General features: G+C 48.9%; 1 protein-coding gene across 7 annotated transcripts in view; it reads right to left on the bottom strand.

Moving 5' to 3' along the window:
• SEC31A (SEC31 homolog A, COPII component) overlaps positions 1–27,775 on the bottom strand; it is a 157,648-nt gene that overhangs the window by 71,749 nt on the left and 58,124 nt on the right. For 6 of the 7 annotated variants that reach the window (XM_075352408.1, XM_075352400.1, XM_075352401.1 and 3 more), the window contains exons 12-15: positions 13,139–13,213; positions 12,008–12,046; positions 6,390–6,467; positions 6,009–6,084 (exon numbers count right to left, since the gene is read on the bottom strand). In XM_075352408.1, the coding sequence (XP_075208523.1) occupies positions 6,009–6,084; positions 6,390–6,467; positions 12,008–12,046; positions 13,139–13,213 (268 nt within the window). The remainder of the gene's footprint in view (positions 1–6,008; positions 6,085–6,389; positions 6,468–12,007; positions 12,047–13,138; positions 13,214–27,775) is intronic. The other variant, XM_075352403.1, reaches the window with a different exon arrangement.

Raw genomic sequence — 27,775 nt, 5'->3', positions numbered from 1 at the left:
CCAGGTTCCCAGCCCTGTGGTGGAGAAAAACCGCTCCCCACCCTGACAGGCTCGCGTCCGTCGTGACCACAGCCCAGGATGGGGGCAGGAAGGATTTTCCCTGCGATAGAGAAGTGGGAAGAAGCCACCACTGAAGAGAGGTTTTGGCTGCAAGGGAAAGAGAGACGTTCCTGTCGAGGGACGTCGACCTCCTGTCCCATTTGCGGAGAATGTCCCATTGGAGTGGGCGCAGATGGAACTGCGCGAAGGGCACTGCCTCCATCGCTGCCACCATCTTCCCCAGGAACTGCATGAGGCGCCTCAAGGGGTGTGACTGACCCCGAAGAAGAGATTGCACCCCTGTCTGCAGCGAAAGCCGTTTGTCCCGCGGTAGCTTGACTACCGCTGAGTGAGTATGAAACTCCATCCCGAGGTAAGTCAGTGATTGGGTCGGTGTCAACTGGGACTTTGGGAAGTTGATGAGCCACCCAAACTGCTGGAGAGTCGCCAGAGCGACGGTCAGGCTGTGTTGACACGCCACCCGGGAGGGTGCCCTGACTAGGAGATCGTCGAGGTAAGGGATCACCGAGTGTCCCTGAGAGTGTAGGACCGCCACAACGGATGCCATGACCTTGGTGAAGACCCGTGGGGCTGTCGCCAGGCCGAAAGTCAGTGCCACGAACTGAAGGTGTTCGTCCCCGATGGCGAAACGCAGGAAGCGTTGATGTTCGGGTGCGATCGGCACATGGAGATAAGCATCCTTGATGTCGATTGATGCTAGGAAGTCTCCTTGTGACATCGAAGCGATGACCGAGCGGAGAGATTCCATTCGAAACCTTCTGGTGCTCAAATGCCTGTTGAGCAGTTTGAGGTCCAGAAGGGGACGGAATGATCCGTCCTTCTTTGGCACCACGAACAAGTTGGAGTAGAAGCCGTGACCATGTTCCTGAGGGGGAACGGGAATCACCACTCCTTCTGTCTTCAGAACGCCCACAGCCTGAAAAAGTGCGCCGGCCCGAGAGGGGGGCGGAGATGTTCTGAAGAAACGAGTCGGAGGACGAGAGCTGAACTCTATCCTGTAACCGTGAGACAGAATGTCTCTCACCCATCGGTCTTGGACATGTGGCCACCAGGCGTCGCAAAAGCGGGAGAGCCTGCCACCGACCGAGGATGCGGTTCGGGGAGGCCGAAAGTCATGAGGAGGCCGCCTTGGAGGCAGTGCCTCCGGCGGTCTTTTGGGGGCGTGACTTAGACCGCCACGCATAGGAGTTCCTCTGGCCTTTCTCTGGCCTATTGGATGAAGAGGATTGGGACTTGGCTGAGGGCCGAAAGGACCGAAACCTCGGTTGTATTTTCCGTTGCTGAGGTCTCTTCGGTTTGGACTGGGGTAAGGACGAGTCCTTTCCCTTGGATTCCTTAATAATTTCATCCAATCGTTCGCCGAACAATCGGTCGCCAGAAAACGGCAAACCGGTTAAGAACTTCTTGGAAGCAGAGTCTGCCTTCCATTCGCGTAGCCACATGGCCCTGCGGACTGCCACCGAATTAGCGGATGCCACCGCCGTACGGCTAGCAGAGTCCAGGACGGCGTTCATGGCGTAGGATGAAAACGCCGACGCCTGAGAAGTCAAAGACGCAACTTGCGGAGCAGAGGTACGTGTGACTGCATTAATCTCAGACAGACAAGCTGAGATAGCTTGGAGTGCCCACACGGCTGCAAAGGCCGGGGCAAAGGACGCGCCTGTGGCTTCATAGATGGATTTCACCAGGAGCTCTATCTGCCTGTCAGTGGCATCCTTGAGCGATTAGCCATCTGCAACTGATACCACAGATCTAGCCGCCAGTCTAGAGACTGGAGGATCCACCTTGGGACATTGAGCCCATCCCTTAACTACGTCAGAGGGGAAGGGGTAACGTGTGTCATTAAGGCGCTTGGTAAAGCGCTTGTCCGGAAATGCTCTGTGCTTCTGGACAGCATCTCTGAAGTTAGAGTGATCGAAAAACGCACTCCGTGTACGTTTGGTAAACCTAAACTGGTGTTTCTCCTGCTGCGAAGCCGACTCCTCTATAGGTGGAGGCGGGGGAGATAGATCTAACACCTGGTTGATGGACGATATAAGATCATTTACTAAGGCGTCCCCCTCAGGTGTATCAAGATTGAGGGCAACGTCAGGGTCAGAGCCTTGAGCTGCGACGTCCGCCTCGTCCTCCAGGGAGTCCTCAAGCTGAGACCCCGAGCAGCGTGAGGAAGTCGGGGAAGATTCCCAGCGAGCCCGCTTAGCCGGTCTGGGACTGTGGTCCGTGCCGGAGTCCTCCACGTGAGACCTAGGGGCCACCCCGGGAGCACGCTGCGGCGCAGACCGAGAGGGGCCTGGAGGCGATGCAACAGTGCCCGGGGCCTGTGTAAGGACCGGTCTGGACTGCAAGGCTTCTAGTAGCTTGGCAGACCATTTGTCCATAGACTGAGCCATGGATTGTGACAGCGACTCAGAGAGTTTCTCAGCAAAAACTGCCAACTCTGTCCCTGCCGCCTGGACAGTGGAAGCAGGAGGGTCTGCCTGAGCCGAGGGGCCCACTAGTGACCGAGGCTCCGGTTGAGCAAGTGCAACAGGGGTCGAGCATTGCTCACAGTGAGGGTAGGTGGAACCCGCAGGTAACATAGCCCCACAAGAGGTACAGGTTGCAAAAAAACCCTTTGCCTTAGCGCCCTTGCTCCTTGTGGTCGACATGCTGTTGTCTCCTAGGAGAGTGATCACTGAGGGTATATAGCCAAAAGTAAACAATCCGGCCGAACAGAGAAAGTATATACATATATATATATATACTCCGGCACCCTAGCGGGGACCAGCACCGGGTTGACCGGTGTGGTGGCTTACCGACCGCCCAAAGCGGAGTGTGTGTCCACCAGATTCCCTGCCTTAGGTCTCCCAGAGCTGACAGAGCTCGTTCCTGAAAATCCTCCACCGGCAGAATGTTGTAAAAATGGCTGCCGGAGCTCTCAGGGGAGGAGGGAGCCGTGGGCGGCGACTAGTAAAGTGCGGGAATCTGGGGCTCCACAGTGATCAGTGAGGGGGGGGAGGAAACATAAAATATGCTCCAGCCCTCACTGCCGACGTCAGGTCGACCGTCCCGCCCTTACCCCTGACTGGCAGGCCCGGGGGCGGGAGTTATGGTACTAGGCCGCAATGAAGCCAGGGACTAAATTTAATACCGCGGCCGACAAACAGGCTCCGTCGGCGCGGAAGTCCCGGTCTTCACAAAACCAGCAGCTGGTGCAGCGTCTGTGAAAACAAGCGCTCCATGCACAGTCCCCATGGGGACACAGAGTACCTTTAGATGCAGGGCCCTGTCCCTGAGGATACATAGACTCCTGTCCAGCAGATTCCCACAGGGGCTGCGGAGGGAGCCCGGTCCCAGTAAATGGATGACCGGTCAGGATCCCACTTCTCCCAGAGCCTCTAAGGGATGGTGAAGGAAAACGGCATGTGGCTTCAGCCTCCGTACCCGCAATGGGTACCTCAACCTTAACAGCACCGCCGACGTAGTGGGGTGAGAAGGGAGCATGCCGGGGGCCCTGTGGGGGCCCTCTTTTCTTCCAACCGATAAAATCAGCAGCTGCTGCTAACTAAAATGGGAATGCATGAGTGGATGTGTGCCTCCTTCCACACAAAGCATAAAACTGAGGAGCCCGTGATCCACGGGAGGGTGTATAGGCAGAGGGGAGGGGTTACACTTTTCAGTGTAATACTTTGTGTGGCCTCCGGAGGCAGAAGCTATACACCCAATTGTCTGGGTCTCCCAATGGAGCGACAAAGAAATAACAATTTTCTATGTAGCAGGTTTAGCAGAGCTCTGAATGTTGAGCCCTGTGTAACCACACCCACACCACTGATTGGCGGCTTTCTATGTACATTGTATGATGACAGAAAGCTGCTAATCAGTGGTGGAGGTGTGTTGGAATAGAAGGCACCAGACAGCTTATCCTGTAGTAATAATCTCCTACTGATAAAACACTGATTTTATTGAAACAGCAATACACAGCCCAGTAAGTGATACATCTCTGAAATCAGGCTTTCTTTCTATACATATTGCTGTTCTCAGATTACACAAAAGCATGATTACTGCATATTGTAATCTAGGCCGCTATTTGGATATAGTAAGGAGAGGAGACTTCCTAGATAAAGAGATTGCGTATAATACATGTTTTTTTTCTTCGATGTAGCTGTTGATATATAGTACAGTTTTTACATTCTTTTGCATGTACTGTCCATTATTTCTGTAAACTTTGTTTCTTAATTTAGTCATTGTCTCTTTAGTCTTCAAATCTATATTATAACAGAAAACAGCAATCACTTGTCACCTGTACTACACTGTGTGCACAGGTATTAGCAATTTGTATGTTTGATGATTAATTAAATTATTGAACAATTACAGTGCTGTTGATCAATCCAAAAGTTTAACAAATCTGAAGCTTGAATATGCAGGAAAGTAAAAGTGAGGTTTTGTCTTTCTTAGGAGAATATATCTGTGAACAGAATTACTGGTCAACTATTAGTGTGCAGAATTATTATGCAACTAAATGAAAAACTTAATTTTTCCATTCTTAATTGCTTATTTTCATATGTTAAGATGTAAGATAAATAACCAAATAATTCAAAGTGTACAAAAGTTCATTTCTGACAAATATAGCCCCCCTTCTTTTCAATAACAGTAATACGCCTTCCTTCTATGGAGTCTGTTAGCTTCTTAATTTGTTGACAATCAACTCTTTAGACAACAACAACCACAACCTCCCAGACACTGTTCGGATAGGTGACTGTATTCCTTTACCGTAAATTTCATATTTAAGAAGGGCCCACAAGTTCTCAATAGGATTTAGGTCAGGTGAGGAAGGAGCCATGTCATTATTCTCTCAACTTGAAGACCTTTACTGGCTAGTCAAGTAGTTGAGTACTCTGATACATGCGATTGAGCATTCTCCTGTATAAAAATCATGTTTACATGAAACATGCAGGCTTTTTTCTGCACCACTGCATGAAGGAAGCGTCTTCTAAAAACTGGCAGTAGGTTTGGGAGTGGATTTTGAGTCCATCTTCAACCAGAAAAGGTCCAAATAGCTCATCTTTAATAATACCAGCCCATGGCAGCACCCTCCTCCACCTCACTGACACGTGAGTCGATGTGGAGGTCTGTGCCTGTTATTGATCCTGTCATGGACCCATCAATCTGGTCTGTCAGGAGTCACTCATCTCATCAGTCCAATAAACATTTGAAATACCTGTCTTCAGTCCAACTGTGGCATTTCACCTTCTGCGTTGTGTTTCTCCCTTCCATACCTTGGCCATGTCTCTGAGGACTGAATACCTTATACTTCTGGGCCTCCATGGCTGTTGCAGTTCTGGGATATGACAGCACTGCATGATAATGGGTTCCTGGTCGCTTCATTTATCAAAATCAAATTTGGCAGTTAATTTTGGTCTTTTTTACCCCATCACAATTTTGGGACTCTGTTGACTCTGGGTAAGAAATTTTTTTGTGGTTCTGTGATCACGCCCTATATCAGCATTTTCAAGAGTGTCGCATCCCTTTGTAATGCTTTTAACAATTCTTGACTTTTCAAAGTTAAATCTTTTTTTTTTTTGGCTCATTTTGTCTCAGGAAAAGAAGCTGCCTTATAATTCTGCACACTTGATAAAGGGTGATAATATCCTTACGTCACACCCTTCCTCATTACACAAGTACAATATCCTTACATCACATCCTCCCTCATTACACAAATACACATCACCGGATCCGTTTCATCCAATAAGCATTCCAGATTATACAGCTTGGAAAATACTCACTTGCCTAATAATTGTGCACACAGTGTATATTTTGTCAGCAATGTGAAATATTCTGCTATTCATATGTGGTTAACCCGATGACAGAAATTCACATATAAAAGTGTATAAGAAAGCCCTAAATCCCCCGAATCATTGCCAGCACGCTAAATGGCTTTATAAAAAGGTGTGAGAATATAGATCATTTACCTCCGCTCACTGATATATTAAATGTTTCACCTGACGGCGTGGCAGATCCATCTTCAGCCTTCTCAGATTTTACATTCTAAAAAAACGGGGGGGAAAAAAAAACACAGAAAAGTCAATGCCTGTAGAAAACAGATTGTTGACATGGGAAGAAGTACAGCAGCACACTCTTGGGTGATGTTCTCAGCTACTATAGAGCAAAGCAGTTCCACAGCTAGTTTTACAATTATTAGTAGACACAATTTCACGCCAGGCAATCCTGGGAAGCCACATGTATTAAGGATTTGATTGATAATTAGCATCTTACAAGCAGTGCAGCTATGCCAATAGTGATGAATAGCACAGAGACCACAGGACAGCAGCATTAAAGATGGTAAAAAGTACCTCCCCCAAGATCAGCTCTTCTGCCGCTTCACTTTCCTCCTCATCATGCTCTACAGCCTGGTCAGTTTCTTTGACAGTCTTAGGTAAATAAGAGTAAGAAATGCAAAATAAAGTACGGAAGAGTTAAAAGACTAGAAGAAAAATCAAGTGGGTAAGGTAGAGATCAACGCAGAGAAAACAATGTCCATGGTGGGTCAGATGAGCCATAAAACATGGAGACTTCTAGTCTATGCAAAAAGTTTAAAGTGTAACCATCGGGACAGTATTGCTGATGTATGTAAAGCGCTATGGAATTAATGGTGCTATAAGTGAATAAATATTATTATAGGGCCATACAGTTCATGCATAGAAGCAGAGGTTTCCTACTGATCGACAGCCAGCAAAAATGGTGAAAATGGAGAATTATCAATACGTTAGACTATGAATCCACTTTATATGCATAGATCTAGAAATGCCATTGTCCTCATAAAAATCAAAACGCCCACCATGAACTAAAGTTTGTACTGGTTAAATAATTGGGTTTGATTTCTCATTTTACAGATAAGAAATAGAGTGACGGACAGTACAGAACGCAGAGACCAGGCGGTCTTCATCGGAAACATAGAAATAAATGTATTGCATTTATCAGCAGCCATAAACCACAGAGCTTGAAGTTTGGGCCGGGTTGGACCTGCGTTAAAGGGAACCTGTCACCGGATGTTTATAATACTCACCTAATGGGTCGGTGCAGAGCAGGCTGGTCGGCCATCTTTGTCCTCCTTCTGGAGCAAGTGTGGATGAGGCGTTATACGTCATACACACAAACCGACATTGAGGTCCTGTGCAGGCGCAGGACCTCATTGTCAGTTAGTGTAGATGACGTAGAACGCCTCATCCACACTAGCTTCAGAAGGAGGACAAAGATGGCCGTAAGAAGAGGCGTGGACCGAGAGAACGGAGACGCCCATCCGACCAGTCTGCTCTACACTGACCATTAGGTGAGTATTATAAACATCCGGTGACAGGTTCCCTTTAAGCTTTTCATGCTATCGTCTTCAGACTATTGTAACAAATGGAGAAAAGTCAACATTGATCTGGATAGTACATAAGAGCCCGGGTGTATGAGATAAAATCCATCCAACATCTAAAACGTAATAAAGCACACTTAGGTTAAGTTCACATGTTGCTTTTTTGCAGTTTTTTTTCTACAGGCAAAACCTGCTCTCTTGGCAGTAAAGCAGCTGTTTACGAAAAGCAGGTTTTGCTGCGTTTTTTGTATTATTTGTCTGCAGTACATGTTTAATAAAGTTTGTTTTATTCACCAAAAACTCAGCAAAAACACATAAGACCACGGTAGCTGTTTTGCAATTCCTCATTGATTTCTATGGTAAAAAAAAACGCTACAAAAACATTGAAAGAATGGAAATGCTTAATTTTTCCAATTCAGTTAGGAAAATAAAAATAGATGTGTGCGAGATTTCTGAAATCATAGCTTTTCCTGGGACTGTAAAAATTGCTTTTAATTTGCCTTATAATAAAAAACACTGCAAAAATGCAACATGTGGACATAGCCTTGCTGACTCTTTAAATGAATAGTACATGTGAAAATAATTTACTTTGTATCTTATCAGACAAATCTGCTTCTTTAAATGCCAGAATTCATCAGTCATTATAAAAATTCTCAATTCTCAGGTAAAAGCACACATTGAGTATGTGTGGAGTATTTTACCTCAGTATTTGTAAGGCCACGTGCACAGGTTGGGTATTTGGTGATTATTTACCTCAGTATTTGTAAAGCCCCCGTGCACACGTTCAGTATTTGGTTAGTTTTTTTATAACAATGTTTTATTAAATTTTTAAACAGACACGGAAAAAGTACATGAATGCATATATATGTCTCACAAGCATATGAGCAATAACTGTAAACCGAGAATCAGTGTACATATCATACTATCCACTAATACAATAAAGACAGGGAATGTGACAAGACAAACAAAACAATACTAGACAAGGAGATATAAGGGGGGGGGGGGGGGTGAAGTGGTGAGGGTGGATATATCAGGCTTCCATCAAAACCATACCTTACTATTATTCTTTATTGGCCCAATAGGTGTCCCAAAGTGACCAAACGCTCTCAACTAGATCTACCGTGTTATTTGACAGGGCAGATAAATACTTCACGGTTAGTTTTTTTCTACCTACGTTTTTGTAAGGTGCACAGGTTGAGTATTTGGTGATTATTTTACCTCAGTATCTGTAAGGCCCCGTGCACACGTTGAGTATTTGGTGATTATTTTACCTCAGTATTTGTAAGGCCCCGTGCACACGTTGAGTATCTGGTGATTATTTACCTCAGTATTTGTAAGGCCACGTGCACAGGTTGAGTACTTGGTGATTATTTTACCTCAGTATTTGTAAGGCCACGTGCACATGTTGGGTATCTGGTGATTATTTACCTCAGTATTTGTAAGGCCACGTGCACAGGTTGAGTACTTGGTGATTATTTTACCTCAGTATTTGTAAGGCCCCGTGCACATGTTGAGTATCTGGTGATTATTTACCTCAGTATTTGTAAGGCCACGTGCACAGGTTGAGCACTTGGTGATTATTTTACCTCAGTATTTGTAAGGCCACGTGCACAGGTTGGGTATTTGATAATTATTTTACCTCAGTATTTGTAAGGCCACGTGCACAGGTTGAGTACTTGGTGATTATTTTACCTCAGTATTTGTAAGGCCACATGCACAGGTTGGGTATTTGATGATTATTTTACCTCAGTATCTGTAAGGCCATGTGCACATGTTGAGTATTTGGTGATTATTTTACCTCAGTATTTTTAAGGCCCCGTGCACAAGTTGAGTATTTGGTGATTATTTTACCTCAGTATTTGTAAGGCCACATGCACAGGTTGGGTATTTGATGATTATTTTACCTCAGTATCTGTAAGGCCACATGCACATGTTGAGTACTTGGTGATTATTTACCTCAGTATTTGTAAGGCCACATGCACATGTTGAGTACTTGGTGATTATTTACCTCAGTATTTGTAAAGCCCCGTGCACAAGTTGAGTATTTGGTGATTATTTTACCTCAGTATTTGTAAGGCCACATGCACATGTTGAGTACTTGGTGATTATTTACCTCAGTATTTGTAAGGCCACATGCACAGGTTGAGTACTTGGTGATTATTTACCTCAGTATTTGTAAGGCCACATGCACATGTTGAGTACTTGGTGATTATTTACCTCAGTATTTGTAAAGCCCCGTGCACAAGTTGAGTATTTGGTGATTATTTTACCTCAGTATTTGTAAGGCCACGTGCACATGTTGAGTACTTCATTATTTTACCTCAGTATTTGTAAGGCCACGTGCACATGTTGAGCATTTGGTGATTATTTTACCTCAGTATTTGTAAGGCCCCATGCACAGGTTGAGTACTTGGTGATTATTTACCTCAATATTTGTAAAGCCCCGTGCACAAGTTGAGTATTTGGTGATTATGTTACCTCAGTATTTGTAAGGCCACATGCACATGTTGAGTATTTGATCAGTATTTTACCTCAGTATTTGTAGTCAAAACCAGGAGTGGAACAATCAGAGGAAAAGTATAATAGAAACACGGGCACCATTGCTGCATTTTTCACCCACTACTGGTTTTGGCTACAAATACTGAGGTAAAAAACTCACCAAATACTCAACGTGGAAGTGTGACAAAAATCTATATTCAGTGAAAACAGATTTTAGGGGCATTTACACTGCAAGGTCATCATGAATAAGTATTGTTAAAAGCTTGTTTCACGATTATCTTGCCATGTAAACAGCTATTCATCATTCGATGAATGAGCAAAAGGCTAATTTTTCAGGTGACATGATATTTATGCAGCATAAAAGATCATCATTCTCCGCAGTGCATCATGCTGTGTAATCAGGACTCGCACTGCTGAAAACAATGGCAACTCATGTGCACTGGGAGAGTTAGTACTGATTGTTCAGTGCGCATTGTGTGCTTTGGGCTGCCTATATGAATATGTATCCAAATGACTGACAATTGGTAAATGTTTATCCATCGGCGTCCTTGTCATGTTACTGGTTGTCTCATCTTAACGGACCCTTTCCCATTACAGAGATGAGAGATGGCAGTTGCTACTGATCAGATTCTATGTAGATGGCATAGGAAAAACTAATTAGAAGCTCTGCCTCTATCTCCTCACTCCTCCCCTCTACTTAGAATCTTATTACTACCAACTGCCATCTTTTGCATAGATGGAAGTGAGCGGAGAAGGTCTGCATTAGAAGCAGAGCTCCCCTCCTCCCTCTATCTACATAGAATTTTATCAGCAGCAACTGGCATCTTTTATATAGAGGGAAGGTGAGAGGATGAGGTAGGTGTTAGAAGAGAGAGGAAGAGGAGATCTGCTTATATCCACATAGAATCTTATCAGTAACAACTGCCATCTTTTATATGGATGGAAAGCGAAAGGAGGAGATAGGCATTAGAAGCAGAGCTCTTTCTTCCTCCTCCCTCTTCTATCTACATAGAATCTGATCAGTAGCAACTGCCATCTTTTATATAAAGAGAGGGTGAGGGGAGGTGGTAGGCATTAGAAGCAGAGCTCCTCCTCTTCAATCTAAAGAGAATCTTATCAGTAACATCTGTCAATCTGTTATATAGAGGGAAGATGAAAGAAGCAGGTATGCGTTAGAAGCAGAGCTCCTCCACCCTCTTCATTCTACATAGAATCTTATTAGTAGCAACTGCCATTTTTTTTATATAAACGGAAGATGAGAGGAGGAGGTAGCATAACGAGGAATATCCAGGGTATCAAAAAAATTAAATTATGTTTATTGAAACATCTTTAAAAATCCATGATGGCTGACACACCAAACTAACTGAGTTTAAAGATGTTTTAATAAACATGAATATTTTATTTTTTGGATTCCCTGGTTTTTCCTTGTTATGATGTCTGTCCTTGGTCAGCAGTATCCAGGTTTAAATCCCTCTGTATTGCCGACTTGAAGTTTTATCCTATATACAGTGAGGCACCTTATGAAAAATTTTGTGAGAAGGAGATAGTCGTTAGAAGCAGAGCCCCTTCTGTCTCTTCTATCTACATAGAATCTTATCATTAGCATCTGCCATCTATCTCAGTAAAGGAAAAATCTGCCTTCATTGAATACAGATTTTACCAGTGAATTGAGAATTTTAAGAATGAAAGAACAGTCCAGAAAGAGAAAGAAGCAGATTACTGTGGTGAGATATATTACAAGATTTCTTATCTTCATGTGTACTTTTCATTTATGTAAAAAAATAAAAAATAAAATAATAGTAACAGTTGCTTAGTAGTGTCGCCAAGAGGGAAATTTGTAGGGGAATGAAAGTGCAATAAACAATTCTGCCGTCCCATCGTTGTACGATATGCTACGATATGGTAATAAACTTCTCTAAAAAGAGCTATCCTTTAATCACCCAATAAATATGTATAGAGTTACAAACAAACTAAATACATGAAGAATTTTTCACTGGTTGCCATACATGGATGATGTTTCTGGAATAAAACGGAGGAATTGCTGGAATTACACACACTTAGGTTGAAAATTTCCCACTGGACAACCAGACACAGACTAATTACCAAAATTACCTGATCTGTTCCACCCACATGGCTTAAAACAGATGCGATCTGGAAAAAAAGAAAAAAAAAATCATTCCTTCATATATTTCGCTTTACTCTTATCAACATGTATATTTGTTTGTGTAGGATCTGCCTTTATAAACCACCTTGTGGTATGCACAATTTCAATTCTATCCCACCATTATAAACAATAAAAGAACATTTCTAGGACCAGCATGTACACAAGAAAATGTGAGTTGTAGTGGAGTTGAAACCTTTACATTATGTGACTACAGGGAGCGAGGCTAAGGAAAAGATAAAAAATGGAGTAAGCAGCCAACTTGTCACCATGAGGTCTAAGGGTACCGTCACACTTTAGCGACGCTCCAGCGATCCCACCAGCGATCTGACCTGGTCAGGATCGCTGGTGCGTCGCTACATGGTCGCTGGTGAGCTGTCAATCAGGCAGATCTCACCAGCGACTAGTGACCACCCCCCCGCGACGCGTGGAAGCGACGCTGCGCTTGGTAACTAAGGTAAATATCGGGTAACCAAGCGCTTGGTTACCCGATATTTACCTTGGTTACCAGCGCACACCGCTTAGCGCTGGCTCCCTGCACTCGTAGCCAGAGTACACATCGGGTTAATAAGCAAACCGCTTTGCTTATTTACACGTTGTGTACTCCGGCTACGTGTGCAGGGAGCCATCACTGGCAGCCTGAGAGCGGCGGATGCTAGTAACCAAGGTAAATATCGGGTAACTAAGAAAAGCACTTCGCTTGGTTACCCGATATTTACCTTGGTTACAGCTTACTGCAGGCTGCCAGACGCCGGCTCCCTGCTCCCTGCACATTCAGATCGTTGCTCTCTCGCTGTCAAACACAGTGATGTGTGCTTCACAGCGGGAGAGCAACGTCCAAAAAATGAACCAGAGCAGTGTGTAACGAGCAGCGATTTCACAGCAGGGGCCAGATCGCTGCTCAGTGTCACACACAGTGAGATCGCTAATGAGGTCACTAGTGCGTCACAAAAACCGTGACTCAGCAGTGATCTCGCTATGTGAGAAGTACCCCTAAGGAGCATGCACTAAAGGGAGAGATTAAAGAAAAACAATGGGAAATCAGCCCTCATCCAAAGCAAACATGTAGGACAGATTGTTACCTTTGCTCCAAGATCTTCCTTTCTGAATCCTAGTAGCTCTAGATACTTGCCCCGGCAATCATCTTCAAAATTGACCTTACAATATAGAAAGTGGGAAATATAAGTAGGTTTAAGTGTCGTTACTGATGAGGATTCACAAGCAAATGTGGGAGAACTCCATTGAAAATTTCACCTTCGCACACAAAGGATGAATTCACATATTCCAGATTTGCTGCAGAATGTCAATAAATATTAAGCAGCGATTTACAGTATAGTTTCAGAACCCCACCTTTATCTTTAAAATAATGGGCATACCGAGTATTTATTTCACAGAATGTCACTGCATAAAAAAATCTGCAAGTGTTTGCGTTGTGGCCTCAGCTTAAAGGAAACCTGCCACCAGAATTATCCCCAATACACTGTAGCCACCACCAGTAAGCTATTATAAACAGCATTCTAGAATACTGTATATAAGTGCACAGACCACTCTGCATAACGTAAAAAAACGGATTTTTGTGTATTCACCGTAAAATCGTTTTCTCTTAGCCATCATTGGGGAACACAGGACCATGGGTGTTATGCTGCCTATCCATAGGAGGACACTAAGTAGATGAAAAAGACATTAGCTCATCCTCTGCAGTATACACCCCCTGGCCGGGGGTTTTAGTACAGAAGCAGTAGGAGAAAAAAATAGTAAGAACTTATCTCAACGGAGGAACATGAGAAAAAAAGAGTCATAACCAAATAAGGTACTGAGAGAACCAAGGCCTAACAGGGCAACAGGGTGGGTGCTGTGTCCCCCAATGATGGCTAAGAGAAAACGATTTTACGGTGAGTACACAAAAATCCGTTTTTCTCTGACGCCTCATTGGGGAACACAGGACCATGGGACGTCCTAAAGCAGTTCATGGGTGGGAAAAATAAAAGAAAGACAACACAACCCAAGGACGAGGAACCAGTCCCAGACAGTCTGGAGCGCCTACTGAGAGAGGTGCTCTACTGCTGTTTGCAGAATTTTCCTACCCAGAGTTGCCTCAGCTGAAACCTGGGTATGGACTCTGTAATGCTTTGAAAAAGTATGTAGGCTAGACCAGGTCGCAGCCTTACACACCTGTTCCACTGAAGCCTGATGCCGAATGGCCCATGAAGCGCCAACTGCTCGCGTGGAATGAGCCCGCAGCCCACTAGGAATGGGCTTGAGTTGCAAGCGGTAGACTTCCTGGATCGCAGAGCGAATCCAGCGAGCCAGAGTTGCTTTTGAAGCTGCCTGTCCCTTCTTAGGCCCCTCAGGAATGACGAACAAAGAGTCCATTTTCCTAAAGGGGGCTGTCCTGGATATATAATATCTGAGAGCTCTGACGAGGTCTAACGAATGCAGAGACCTTTCCACCCTATGAACTGGGTGTGGACAAAAGGAAGGCAGAACAATGTCCTCGTTCAAATGAAACGGGGTAGGAACCTTTGGAAGAAAATCCGGAAGGGGGCGCAGAACCACCTTGTCCTGGTGAAAGATCAGAAAAGGCTCGCGGCAAGAGAGTGCTGCCAGCTCCGAAACCCATCTGATGGACGTAATTGCCACCAGGAATGTTACCTTCCTGGACAGAAGAGCAAGGGAGGATTCCTTGAGAGGTTCAAACAGGGACCTCGGAAGACCGTCCAGAACGAGATTGAGGTCCCATGGGTCCAGCGGCCGTTTGTACGGGGGAACTAGATGGGAAACGCACTAGAGGAAGATCTTGGCTTGCGGTTTTTGAGCCAGGCGGCATTGGTAGAAGATTGAGAGCGCGGAGACCTGCCCTTTAAGGGAACTGAGAGCCAACCCCGCTTGCAAGCCAGACTGTAGAAAGTCGAGAATTCTAGGCATGGCCAGAGGCATAGGCTGGACGTTAGTTTCCCTGCACCATGAAAGGAAGATTTTCCACGTACGGTGGTAAATGTGGGATGACGCAGGCTTTCGAGCGCTGATCATGGTGGCAATAACCACGGGGGAGAATCCCGCTCTTGTTAATACCCAGGTCTCAATAGCCATGCCGTCAGCTTCAGGGCTCTGCAGTTCTGATGGGAATTGGGCCCTTGGGTCAGCAAGTCTGCCTTGATCTTCCTGATTACCCGCGGCAGCAGGGGTAGAGGTGGAAATTTGTAAGGCAGGCGGAAGTGGTGCCAGGAGCAGACTAGAGCATCCGCGCCGATGGACTGTGGGTCGCGTGACCTGGCTATGAACGCGGGTACCTTTGCGTTCAACCTTGAGGCCATTAGATCCATGTCTGGTGTACCCCAGCTAGTGCAGATGTGTAGGAACACTTCTGGGTGGAGAGACCACTCTCCGGCAGCCAGGCCTTGGCAAAAGTCTGCTGCCCAGTTCTCTACTCCCGGTATGTGTACCGCTGATATCACTGATCCCGTCGATTCGGCCCAGTTGAGGATCCTGTGGGCCTCGAGATAAGCCGCTTTGCTGCGGGTGCCCCCCTGCCGATTGATATAGGCTACAGCTGTCGCATTGTCCGATTGGACTCGAATCTGACGACCCGCTAGCAGAGGGCAGAACGCCCTGAGCGCGAGGAAGATCGCACAGATTTCAAGGATGTTTATGGGTAGGGAGGACTCCTGGGGCGTCCAACGTCCTTGAGCAGTGTGGTGTCGGTACACTGCTCCCCAGCTAGGAGCTAGGAGGCTGGCGTCCGTGGTCAGGACCAGCCAGTTCACTGGGAGAAAAGATCTCCCCTTCGATAGGGATGAGGACCGAAGCCATCAGCGGAGTGCATACCTGACTGAAGGCGTCAGGTGAAGATGTTTGTCCAGGGAGAAGGGGCTCTTGTCCCAGGCCGCTAGAAGGGCTAGCTGCAGTGGGCGGAGGTGCAGTTGAGCAAAGGGTACTGCCTCCATAGCCGCCACCATCCTGCCGAGCACCTTCATGCTGAATCGAATGGAGCGAGACGGAGGACGTAGAAGGCAGCGTACCGCTTGTCGAAGAGCGATCGCCTTGTCCTGAGTCCTGAGGGAGATAGATCAAGCCCCGACGGGTGTCCAGGGACATGCCCAGGAAGGTGATGGATCGTGATGGGACCGGGGATGATTTGTCTACATTCAGTAGCCACCCTAAGCGGGATAGGGTGTCCACGGTGATCTGTACGTTGGTTGAGCAGTCACGGAAGGAGTGGGCCTTGATGAGGAGGTCGTCCAAGTAAGGGAGAACGACTACTCCCCTGGCGTGAAGGACGCTCATGGAGGCCGCCATGACTTTGGTGAAGACCCTTGGTGCAGTGGCAAGGCCGAAGGGTAGGGCTACGAATTGAAAATGGGAGTCCTGAACTGCGAAGCGGAGGAACTTTTGGTGATGTGGGGCGATGGGTATGTGCAGGTACGCGTCCTTGATATCTATGGAGGCGAGGAATTCCCCTTCGACCATGGATGCAATAATGGACCTTAGGGACTCCATTCTGAATCTCTGTACGTGCACATGTTTGTTCAGGTGTTTGAGGTCCAAGATGAGTCGAACTGAACCATCCTTTTTGGGGATCACAAAGAGGTTGGAATAAAAACCCCTGAACTTCTCGATGTCCGGGACAGGTATTATCACTCCTGCTGTTTGGAGCTAGTGGATTGCTGAGAAAAAAAGCCTTGCGTCGTTTTCGAGTCTTTGGGGGGTTTGAGAGGAAGAACCGACTCGGGGGTCGGGTCCGAAATTCTATGTGGTAACCGGAAGACACAAGGTCTCGCACCCATTTGTCGCCTGAGGCGGCAGCCCAGATGTATTGAAAGAGCCGCAGTCGACCTCCTACAATGAGTGTGTCTTCCGGGGCGCCGGAGGAGCCATGAGGGGAAAAAACGTCGTGGACGAGTCTCCCTAGTCCTGGGCTGTTTCGGTCTAGGCTGCCATGACGAAGTGGGTTTCGGTGAGAGCTGAGGTGGTCGGTCCCTGCGTAGTCCGCGGCTAGTGGCGGGGGCAGAGCGGGATGTCGACCAACCAAATGAGTTCCGAAAGGAGCGGAACGAGGACTGTGGACGTCTGGTGAAGGTCGTTCTGGACTTCAGCTGGGGGAGGGAGGTACTCTTTCCTCCCGTGGCGTCAGAAATGAGCTTGTCCAGACATTCGCCAAACAATCGGTCTAGAAAAAAAGGGAAGGCCCGTGAGAGACTTCTTGGAGGCAGAGTCCGCTCGCCATTGTCGGAGCCAGAGAGCTCTACGGATGGCTATGGTATTTGAGGCGGCAAAAAAGAGAATTTTGTTTACTTACCGTAAATTCTTTTTCTTATAGTTCCGTATTGGGAGACCCAGACATTGGGTGTATAGCTTCTGCCTCCGGAGGACACACAAGGTACTACACTAAAAAGTGTAGCTCCTCCCTCTGAGCCTATACACCCCCTGGAGAACCAGATCTAGCCAGTTTAGTGCAAAAGCTGAAGGAGAATAGCCACCCACAAGTAAAGACAGAGCAAGAACCGGAATAACCGGAGACTCTGTCCACGACAACAGCCGGTGATAACACGCGGAACAAGAAACTGCCAACAGGCAACAGGGAGGGTGCTGGGTCTCCCAATACGGAACTATAAGAAAAAGAATTTACGGTAAGTAAACAAATTCTCTTTTTCTTTATCGTTCCTATGGGAGACCCAGACATTGGGACGTCTCAAAGCAGTCCATTGGTGGGAATAAACAGAAAAACTGAGAAGTAGGCAGAGCCTAACTTCACAAATGGGCGACAGCCGCCTGAAGGATGCGTCTGCCCAAGCTCGCATCTGCCGAAGCATGAGCATGCACTTGGTAGTGCTTTGAAAAGGTATGCAGGCTAGTCCAAGTGGCAGCCTGACAGACTTGCTGAGCCGTAGCCTGGTGCCTGAAAGCCCAAGAGGCACAGACAGCTCTGGTCGAGTGTGCCTTGCTCCCCGGCGGGGGAGGCACCTGAGAACACTGGTAGGCATCGGAAATGGTCGACCTAATCCAACGAGCTAAGGTCGGCTTAGAAGCAGAGAGGCCCTTACGCCGACCTGTGGTTAGCACAAAAAGAGAGGTACACCGCCTAAGAGCAGCGGTGCGAGACACATAGATCCGGAGCGCCCGCACCAGATCCAGAGTATGCAACGCTTTTTCAAAGCGATGAACAGGAGCCGGACAAAAGGAAGGCAGGGAAATGTCCTGGTTAAGGTGGAAAGGAGAAACCACCTTAGGGAGAAAGTCCGGAGTCAGACGGAGAACCACCTTGTCTTGATGAAAAACCAAAAAAGGTGACTCCGAAGAGAGCGCAGCCAAATCAGAGACTCTCCTGAGGGAAGTTATGGCCACTAGAAAGACCACTTTCTGTGAAAGACGAAACAAAGAAACCTCCCTAAGAGGCTCAAAGGGGGGTTTCTGCAAGGCCGTGAGGACCAAATTGAGGTCCCAGGGATCCAAGGGCCGCCGGTAAGGCGGAATGATGTGAGACGCGCCCTGCATGAAGGTGCGCACTTGAGCAAGCCGGGCGATACGCCACTGGAACAGTACTGACAGAGCCGAGACTTGTCCCTTGAGGGAATTGAGGGATAGTCCTAGCTGCAGACTGGACTGTTGAAAGGACAGACGGGTCGGCAAGGAAAAAGGCCAAGGAGCATGGCCGGAAGAGCGACACCAGGACAGGAAAATTCTCCAAGTCCTGTGATAGATTTTGGCCGAGGAAGACTTCCGGGCCCGAGTCATAGTGGAAATGACTTCAGGAGGAATACCAGAAGCCGTCAAGATCCAGGACTCAAGAGCCACGCCGTCAATCTGAGAGCCGCAGAATTCTGGCGGAAAAACAGACCTTGTGAGAGAAGGTCTGGACGGTCCGGAAGATGCCACGGCACATCTACGGACAGATGGAGCAGGTCTGGGTACCAAGCTCGCCTGGGCCAGTCCGGAGCAATGAGGATGACCCGACGGCCCTCCATTCTGATCTTGCGCAGAACTCTGGGCAAGAGAGCTAGAGGGGGAAACACGTAGGACAGACAAAACTGGGACCAGTCTTGAACCAGAGCGTCCGCTGCAAAGGCCTGAGGATCGTGGGAGCGAGCCACGTAAACCGGAACCTTGTTGTTGTGACGGGATGCCATTAGGTCCACTTCCGGAGTGCCCCACTTGCGGCAGAGTGACTGAAACACTGCCGGATGCAGGGACCACTCGCCACTGTCCACGGTTTGATGGCTGAGATAATCTGCTTCCCAGTTTTCCATGCCTGGGATGTGGACTGCGGATATGGTGGACTTGGAGTCCTCCGTCCATTGAAGGATGCGTTGAACCTCCAACATTGCCAGGCGGCTGCGTGTCCCGCCTTGGTGATTGATGTAGGCAACCGCTGTCGCGTTGTCTGACTGGACTCGGATGTGCTTGCCCGCCAACAGGTGGTGAAAGGCTAGGAGAGCTAGAAGCACAGCTCTGGTTTCCAGCACATTGATCGAGAGGGCTGACTCGGACGGAGTCCAAGTGCCCTGCGCTCGGTGGTGGAGACATACCGCTCCCCAGCCGGATAGACTGGCATCCGTGGTGAGGATCACCCAGGACAGGGCCAGGAAGGAGCGCCCCTGAGACAGAGAGAGGGGCCGAAGCCACCACTGAAGAGAGCTCCTGGTCTGTGGCGACAGAGCCACTAGCCTGTGCAAGGAGGAAGTCCGCTTGTCCCAACAGCGGAGAATGTCCAGCTGCAGAGGACGCAGATGGAACTGGGCAAAGGGAACAGCCTCCATTGACGCCACCATCTGACCCAGCACCTGCATTAGGTGCCTGATGGAATGACGGCGGGGCCTCAGCAGAGAGCGCACCGCGAGTTGGAGGGACTGCTGTTTGACTAAGGGCAGCTTCACAAGTGCTGGCAGAGTCTCGAACTGCATCCCTAGGTACGTGAGCCTCTGGGTCGGAGTCAGAGTGGATTTGGGCAGATTGACAAGCCACCCGAATTGGGCTAGAGTGGCGAGAGTGAGAGAGACACTCCGCTGACAGTCTGCGCTGGATGAAGCCTTGACTAGAAGGTCGTCCAGGTAAGGAATCACTGCCAACCCCTGGAGGTGCAGAACCGCAACCACTGCTGCCATGACCTTGGTGAATACCCGAGGGGCCGTGGCTAACCCGAAGGGGAGAGCCACGAATTGGAAATGTTCCTCTCCGATTGCAAAACGTAGCCAACGCTGGTGTGAAACTGCAATTGGCACATGCAGATAGGCATCTCTGATGTCGATGGATGCCAGGAAATCCCCTTGGGTCATTGAGGCAATGACTGATCGCAGAGACTCCATGCGAAAATGCCGCACCTGAACATGCTTGTTGAGAAGCTTGAGATCCAGGATGGGCCAGAAGGAACCGTCCTTTTTGGGGACTAGGAAGAGATTTGAGTAGAAACCTCTGAACCGCTCCCGGGCGGGAACCGGTACAATTATTCCGTTGGCCTGCAAGGATGCGACGGCCTGAGAGAAGGCGGCGGCCTTGGAGCAGGGGGGAGTTGACAGAAAAAATCTGTTTGGCGGGCTGGAAGAGAATTCTATCCTGTAGCCGTGGGAGATGATATCCCGCACCCACTGATCGGAGACGTGTTGAAACCACACGTCGCCAAAGTGGGAGAGCCTGCCACCGACTAAGGACGTTGCTGGCGCGGACAGATAGTCAAGAGGAGGCTGCCTTAGTGGCAGCAGCTCCTGCGGTCTTCTGTGGACGCGCTTTTGGGCGCCAGTTGGATTTCTGGTCCTTGGCTGAGTTAGTGGACGAGGCCGAGGCCTTAGAGGACGACCAGTTGGAGGAACGAAAGGAACGAAACCTCGACTGGTTCCTACCCTGGACAGGTTTCCTGGTTTTGGTTTGTGGCATGGAAGTACTCTTCCCGCCAGTAGCTTCCTTAATAATTTCATCCAGTTGTTCACCGAATAGCCTGGACCCAGCAAAAGGGAGCCCAGCAAGGTACTTCTTTGAAAAAGCATCTGCCTTCCACTCTCGAAGCCACAAGATCCTGCGGATAGCGAGGGAATTAGCCGAAGCCACCGCAGTGCGGTGAGAAGCCTCCAGCATGGCAGACATGGCATAGGATGAAAAAGCTGAAGCTTGGTAAGTTAAGGCAACCATTTCGGGCATAGATTCCCTGGTGAGGGAATGCATCTCTTCTAGAGAAGCAGAGATGGCTTTGAGAGCCCACACTGCTGCAAAAGATGGGGAGAACGAGGCCCCTGTCGCCTCATATACAGATTTGGCCAGAAGGTCAACCTGGCGGTCAGTGGAATCCTTAAGAGAGGTGCCATCAGCCACTGATACAACGGTCCGGGCTGAGAGTCTAGACACCGGGGGGTCTACCTTTGGTGAATGAGCCCACTCCTTGACCACCTCAGGTGGAAAGGGAAAACGGTCATCAGAACCACGCTTTGGGAAGCGTTTGTCAGGACAGGCCCTAGGCTTGGTCACAGTGGCCTGAAAACTGGAGTGGTTAAAGAACACACTCCTTGTCCTCTTAGGCAAGGCAAACTGGTGCTTTTCTGCCAGAGAGGGTTGCTCCTCTGATACTGGCGGATTGAGGCCAGTACAGAATTAATGGACGCAATCAAATCACTAACATCTGAGTCACTTTCGGACAGATCAATGGGGCACATGGAGGTAGCCTCCGAGCCCCCAGTAAAGGCATCCTCCTCGTCCGGCGAGTCAGCTTCTAAAACAGAGCCGCGGGACGAGGAAGGAGAGGGAGCCCTGCGTCTCCTTTTAGGAGGACGGGGTCTGGGACCAGATGATGAATCCTCTGTGAGCTCCGCTGAGAGAGCCCTAGCAGCAGAGGCACCCTATGAAGGGGGCTGATGCATGTTCAGCAAAGTCCGGGACAGCTGTCCCATGGAGTCGGCAAAAGACTGGAAGATTGACCTAGAGAAGGATTCTACCCAAGCCGGGGGTTCAGCCACAGGAGCCGGAGCAGCCGGAGAGACCACTGTGGGTGCGATTCCAGGCTGAGGCATTGTCAGGTTAGAGCAGGCATCACAATGTGGATATGTGCTCGGTTCAGGCAGCACGAGCTTCTTGCAGTGCATACTGAATATAGCTTTGGAGCCTTGCTCCTCGTGTGAGACATGCTGCTGAAGTGGGGGCTCTGCCAGAGTGACCCCCAGAGAGTATATACAGAGGCCCACAACCAGAGGTTGTGGCTTACCAGACCGCTGGAGCGGTGTTGTGTGCCCTCCAGATCCCGAAGCCCGGACCCCCAAGCACCTCAGCAGGGATGCGGCAGCCAGTGCTGATTGCAGAGAAAACGCTGATAAAATGGCGCCGGAGCGAGGAGAGGGGGCGGGGACAACCCTGAGAGCGGGATCTGGAGGGCCAAAGAGACTTACAGGGGAGGAGACATGTACTCAGTGAGGAGTGTCCCTCCCCTGTGCAGAACGGCCGCTGGGCGGAGCCACACTGTCCCTCTGCATGAATGACATGCGAGGGCACTGAAACCGAAAGTAGGCCTCCGGCGAAGCCGGGGCCTAAATTTGAGCGGTGCGGCCGGCGCGCAGGCACCCTCGGCGCGGTTCTCAGGCGACAGCCAGAGAACCGGCCGGAAATGTCAGAAAACTCACTCAGCACACTCTCCCCACATAATAAAGTACAGGGACCCCCAGAATATAAACGTCTCAGGTACTTAGCTTGCTGAGACGCAGGGCCATGTCCCTGGGGATGAGTGCTCCGTCCAGCAGGATCCTGAAGGGCTGCGGATGGAGACCGGTCTCCTGCAAAGCATGGAGAACCGTGCTGGCTCCCACCTCAAGCCAGAGCCCGAGGGATGGTGAAGGAGCGCGGCATGTAAGGCTCCAGCCTTGGAATCAACCTTAACAGCACCGCCGAGACAGTGGGGTGAGAAGGGACATGCCGGGGGTCCAGACTTGGACCCGCTTTTCTTCAAAATCTTTCCAAAAATGAAAAATCAGATGAGAATGCATGTGTGGATGTATGCCTCCTGAACACAAAGCAATGAACTGGCTAGATCTGGTTCTCCAGGGGGTGTATAGGCTCAGAGGGAGGAGCTACACTTTTTAGTGTAGTACTTTGTGTGTCCTCCGGAGGCAGAAGCTATACACCCAATGTCTTGGTCTCCCATAGGAACGATAAAGAAAGCTGCGCAGGTAGCAGCGTCAATGGAGGCCTGCATGAGGTACTCCACCGCAGCGGCAATTTGAGCTGTTACCTCTGTGAAGGTATGAGGGAACTGGGATTCCTCAAGCGAAGTGTTAAAGAATTCTGCCCAGACCGAGATCGCCTTTGCGACCCACACAGAGGCAAAGGAGGGCAAGAGGAAGGAACCCGCAGCCTCAAAGGCAGAGCGGGCAAGGTGTTCCACCTGTCTGTCTGTCGGGTCCTTGATGGAGGAACCAAGGGTAAAGACAGGAGCGTCTTTGTGGTAAGGCGGGAGACCGGGGGGGGGGGGGGGGTCGACCAAGCCCTTAGGGGCAGGTGAGGCAAAAGGGTACCGGGACTCCACGGTTACTGAAGCGCCTGTCAGGCTTCTCCCTTTGCTTTGTGAGGATATCCTGATACTCTGGGTGATCAGCGAAAACCTTTTGGGGTTTCCTTGCCCTCTTAAAGGAGACCGCATGGTCAGTGGTAGTGGATGGGGGATCCTCCACATGCAGAGTTTGGTTGATTGCTGCTATAAGGGAGTCTATTGCAGTTTGATCATCTGGGGAGGGTGAAACTGAGGAATCATCCTGGTACAAACAGCATTCTCCCTCCTCCGGCTCTTCAGAAGCCGTGGAGCGTGTGGGAGAGCCTGCCCTGTGTGCTCCCGAGGGAGAGCCATGGGGGCCATGAGAGAGTGCTGGAGACACCCGGCCGTGTGCTCTTTTTCTGATCCCTGCAACCGGTGAAGCATGGGCCCGGATTACCTCAGAAGGCCCCTCCATAGGGGTATCCTCAGGCTGCGTTCCGTCCAGGGGCCCAGAAGGGTGTGGAGGACGACAATGCATAGCCAGCACCAGGTTCTGTGACAGTTTTTCCATGGATTGGAACAGAAACTGTGCCCATTCCGGTGAGCTGGGAGCCCTAGGCTCTGGGCTGACGGTTGCAGCGGTGGTGGCGGGGGGGTCTTGGGGGGCTATAAGGGCACAGGACTCACAGAGAGAAGAGGTGTGTTTACGTGGTAGCTCAGCGTGGCAGGCAGTGCAGGCTGAATAATAGACTATGTGAGCCTTAGCACTCTTAGTACCCTTAGAATTCTGCATGTTCCTAATAGGAGTATGCCAGCAGGGGGAGCAATGATATGCAGAGCTACAAGTGAAGCAGTGGGAAGCAAGGATTGTATTTGCTTCGGTGTACCTCACCAGAATCAGCCGATGGTCCTGCGTCCTCAGGAAGGAGTAAGCCCGCTCTGTGGAGAACTTTGCGCGCTTTCCTGGGGGGGCGGGGCTTATCGCGGCCCGCGGGGGGCAGGGCTTAGAGCTAAAAGAGCGCCAAGAAGAAGTCAGTGTGCCCCCCTGCTGTCGGTAGTAAAAAAAATGGCGGGATGGGAGCTTCTGTGACAGTTTTTCTCCCCCTCCCTCCAGTCAGCACACAGCTCACCACCAGTAGATTATCTCTGCAGGATTCCCTGCAATCAGCAAGGGACTCCCCCTCCTCCAGCCAGCACGCAGCTAGAGGGAATAAACACTGAGTTCATGAGCCCAGGGAGCCCTCCCCCCGCCACCGGTAGATTATCTCTGCAGGATTCCCTGCAATCAGCAAGGGACTTACCACTCCTCCAGCCAGCACGCAGCTATGGTGGGAATAAAGACTGTAAATTCAGCAGTCCTGGGAGCCTTCCCTGCACCGTCTTTCTCCCTTTGTCTGGGAAACCAGTCAGGGGGGATCTCACCTTAACACTGCCTCAGTCCAGGCAGTGGAATAGCAGAGTCAGCTTGCTGTGTCCGGCCACACAGGTGCAATGTATCAACTCAGAGCCTGCAAAGAGGAGCTGAGGAATTGTGCCTCTGCCTTGGGCTCTGGAAAATCGGTGTCTGTGGGACCCGTTGTCCCGTAAAAGGCAGCCCAGGATCCAGCGTCGCAGGAGGGGGTACGTGGAGGCGACACTCCGCGTTCCCGCCCGTTGATGGTATTGTGAGATCGGTCCCTAGCGGAAACAGTCGCCCTCAAAAAATAACAAAACCTTGAAAGGATGTGCCTCCTACAGACACTAAGCTAAAACTGAGGTTGCCTGGCCCGGCCAGGGGGTGTATACTGCAGAGGAGGAGCTAGTGTCTTTTGTATCTACTTAGTGTCCTCCTATGGATAGGCAGCATAACACCCATGGTCCTGTGTCCCCCAATGAGGCGTCAGAGAAAAGGCCTTTTATTATATTCACCTGCAGACTGTCCAGTCTGATGGGCGTCGATCCGGCTCCTCCTCTCTTCTTGCAACCACTGTTCTCCTTCCCTGCACACTATGGATGACGTGTCCTATGTCATCCACACAGAAGCCTCAACTGCGCTCCTGTGCACTTCTCTCAGCCCTGCTAAGGGTAGATTAACCTATTGCAGATGCGCCGGCAGTCTTTGACCTTTTCCCGCACCTGCGCATTACAGTACTTTGCTCTGCCTTTGGCAGGCAAGATAGCATTAAGCGTGGGCAGGAGGTTTGCATATTGGCGGTGGTTTAATAGCCTGTGTACATGCACATTAGACGCACTGAACAAGCTGTAGTAGATTGTTCACACAGTACAATGCGTTGCTTGACCTGTTTACTCTGTCGTTGGGTAAGCCGTTTGAAAACTGCATGATTATCAGGAAACGAGCATTGCCAGGAATGATAATCATGCTGTGTAAATGCAGTTTAAGACTTCAATGAGTTAAAGGGAATCGGTCAGCAGGTTTTTGCTATCTCAGTATGATGTGGGCATAGACAGAGTTTGAATTCAATGATGTATTACTTAGATTATTGGCTGCAGCCTTTCTGACACAATCAGAATGTTTAGGTTTAGCCATGTAGCAGGTCTCAGAGCTGTCCCGCCCATACCAGGCTATCTATAGGGATTGTACATTCATAGTGAGGTGTCAATCAGGGGAGGGGGCATGCGGACTGATATTGTAGTCTGAGCAAGGAGAAGTCCTACTATGTACTGCTGCTTAAACAAACATAGAAAATAAACAACAAATATGACCTTGACAAGACAAACATGCTGAATTCTATGTTTTAACCCTTGCAGCATGGAGTCTTCAGCTTACATAGAAAAAACCTGCTGACAGGTTCCTTTTAATGCACAATCTGGTAAGTCAAGTGACATTACCATCAATAAATACTGTAAATTCAAAAATGGATTATTTAAAGGGTACCTGTCATCTTGACAATGCTGTTTAATCTGCAGGAGGATGTTATAGAATTTGAAAAGTTGATCCAATTGACAGACATTTTATTGGGAAAAGTTTCAGTAAGGCTATGTGCGCACGCTGCAGTTTTGTTTCTCCAGCGAAAAACGCACCCCTGGCTGAAAACACATAAAAAAACGCAAGCGTTTTTGCAGCGTTTTCGGTGCGTTTTTGCCTGCGTTTTTGTTTTTTTAACATTGTCAATGGCAAAACGAAGGAAAAACACAGAAAAGTGACATGCTGCTTATTTTTTCTGCAACCAAAACTGCAGGCAAAAAAAAAAAAAGCAACATGCGCAAAGTCTTTCGGATTTCTCATAGACTTTGCTGGGGAAGGCCATACATGCAGCTTAGGACCACAAACTGCACCCAAAGCTGCACCAAAAAAAGCAGTAAAGACTAATAAAAAAAGCAGCATGCACACAAGGCCTAAAACTTGCATTTAATTAATTAAAATCTCTGCTTGTTTGCATGTGAGACCAATAGGAGGTTCTATTCAGTGATTGACAGTCTTTCCCACATCCCAATCCATATAGAAATAGTTGTCAATCAGTAAATAGGACCGCCCACTGGACTCTTAGGGGCACTGTGCACACTACGACATCGCAGGTGCGATGTCGGTGGCGTCAAATCGAAAGTGACGCACATCCGGCGTCGCTGTCGACATCGTAGTGTGCAAAGCATTTTTGAAACGATTAACGAGCGCAAAAGCGTCGTAATCTTATCATCGATGTAGTGTTGGTCATTTCCATGAATTGGGAAAGACCGATGTTACGATGTTGTTCCTCGTTCCTGCGGCAGCACACATCGCTGTGTGTGAAGCCGCAGGAGCGAGGAACATCTCCTACCTGCGTCCCGGCCGGCTATGCGGAAGGAAGGAGGTGGGCGGGATGTTTACGTCCCGCTCATCTCCGCCCCTCCGCTTCTATTGGCCGCCTGCCGTGTGACATCGCTATGACGTCGCACGACCCGCCCCCTTAATAAGGAGGCGGTTCGCCGTCCAGAGCGACGTCTCAGGGCAGATGAGTGCATGTGAAGCTGCCGTAACGATAATGTTCGCTACGGCAGCTATCACCATGATATCGCAGCTGCGACGGGGGCAAGGACTATCGCGCTCGGCATCACAGCATCGGCTTGCGATGTCGTAGTGTGCAAAGAAGGGAATTTTGTTTACTTACCGTAAATTCCTTTTCTTCTAACTCCTATTGGGAGACCCAGACAATTGGGTGTATAGCTTCTGCCTCCGGAGGCCACACAAAGTATTACACTTAAAAAAGTGTAACCCCTCCCCTCTGCCTATACACCCTCCCGTGGATCACGGGCTCCTCAGTTTTGGTGCAAAAGCAGGAAGGAAAAAACTTATAAATTGGTCTAG

Source organism: Anomaloglossus baeobatrachus, chromosome 1, assembly GCF_048569485.1.
Source record: "Anomaloglossus baeobatrachus isolate aAnoBae1 chromosome 1, aAnoBae1.hap1, whole genome shotgun sequence".
NCBI classification, from domain to species: Eukaryota; Metazoa; Chordata; class Amphibia; order Anura; family Aromobatidae; genus Anomaloglossus; species Anomaloglossus baeobatrachus.
The sequence above is the reverse complement of the archived record's forward strand: the minus strand, read 5'-3'. Positions and strand labels throughout refer to the sequence as shown.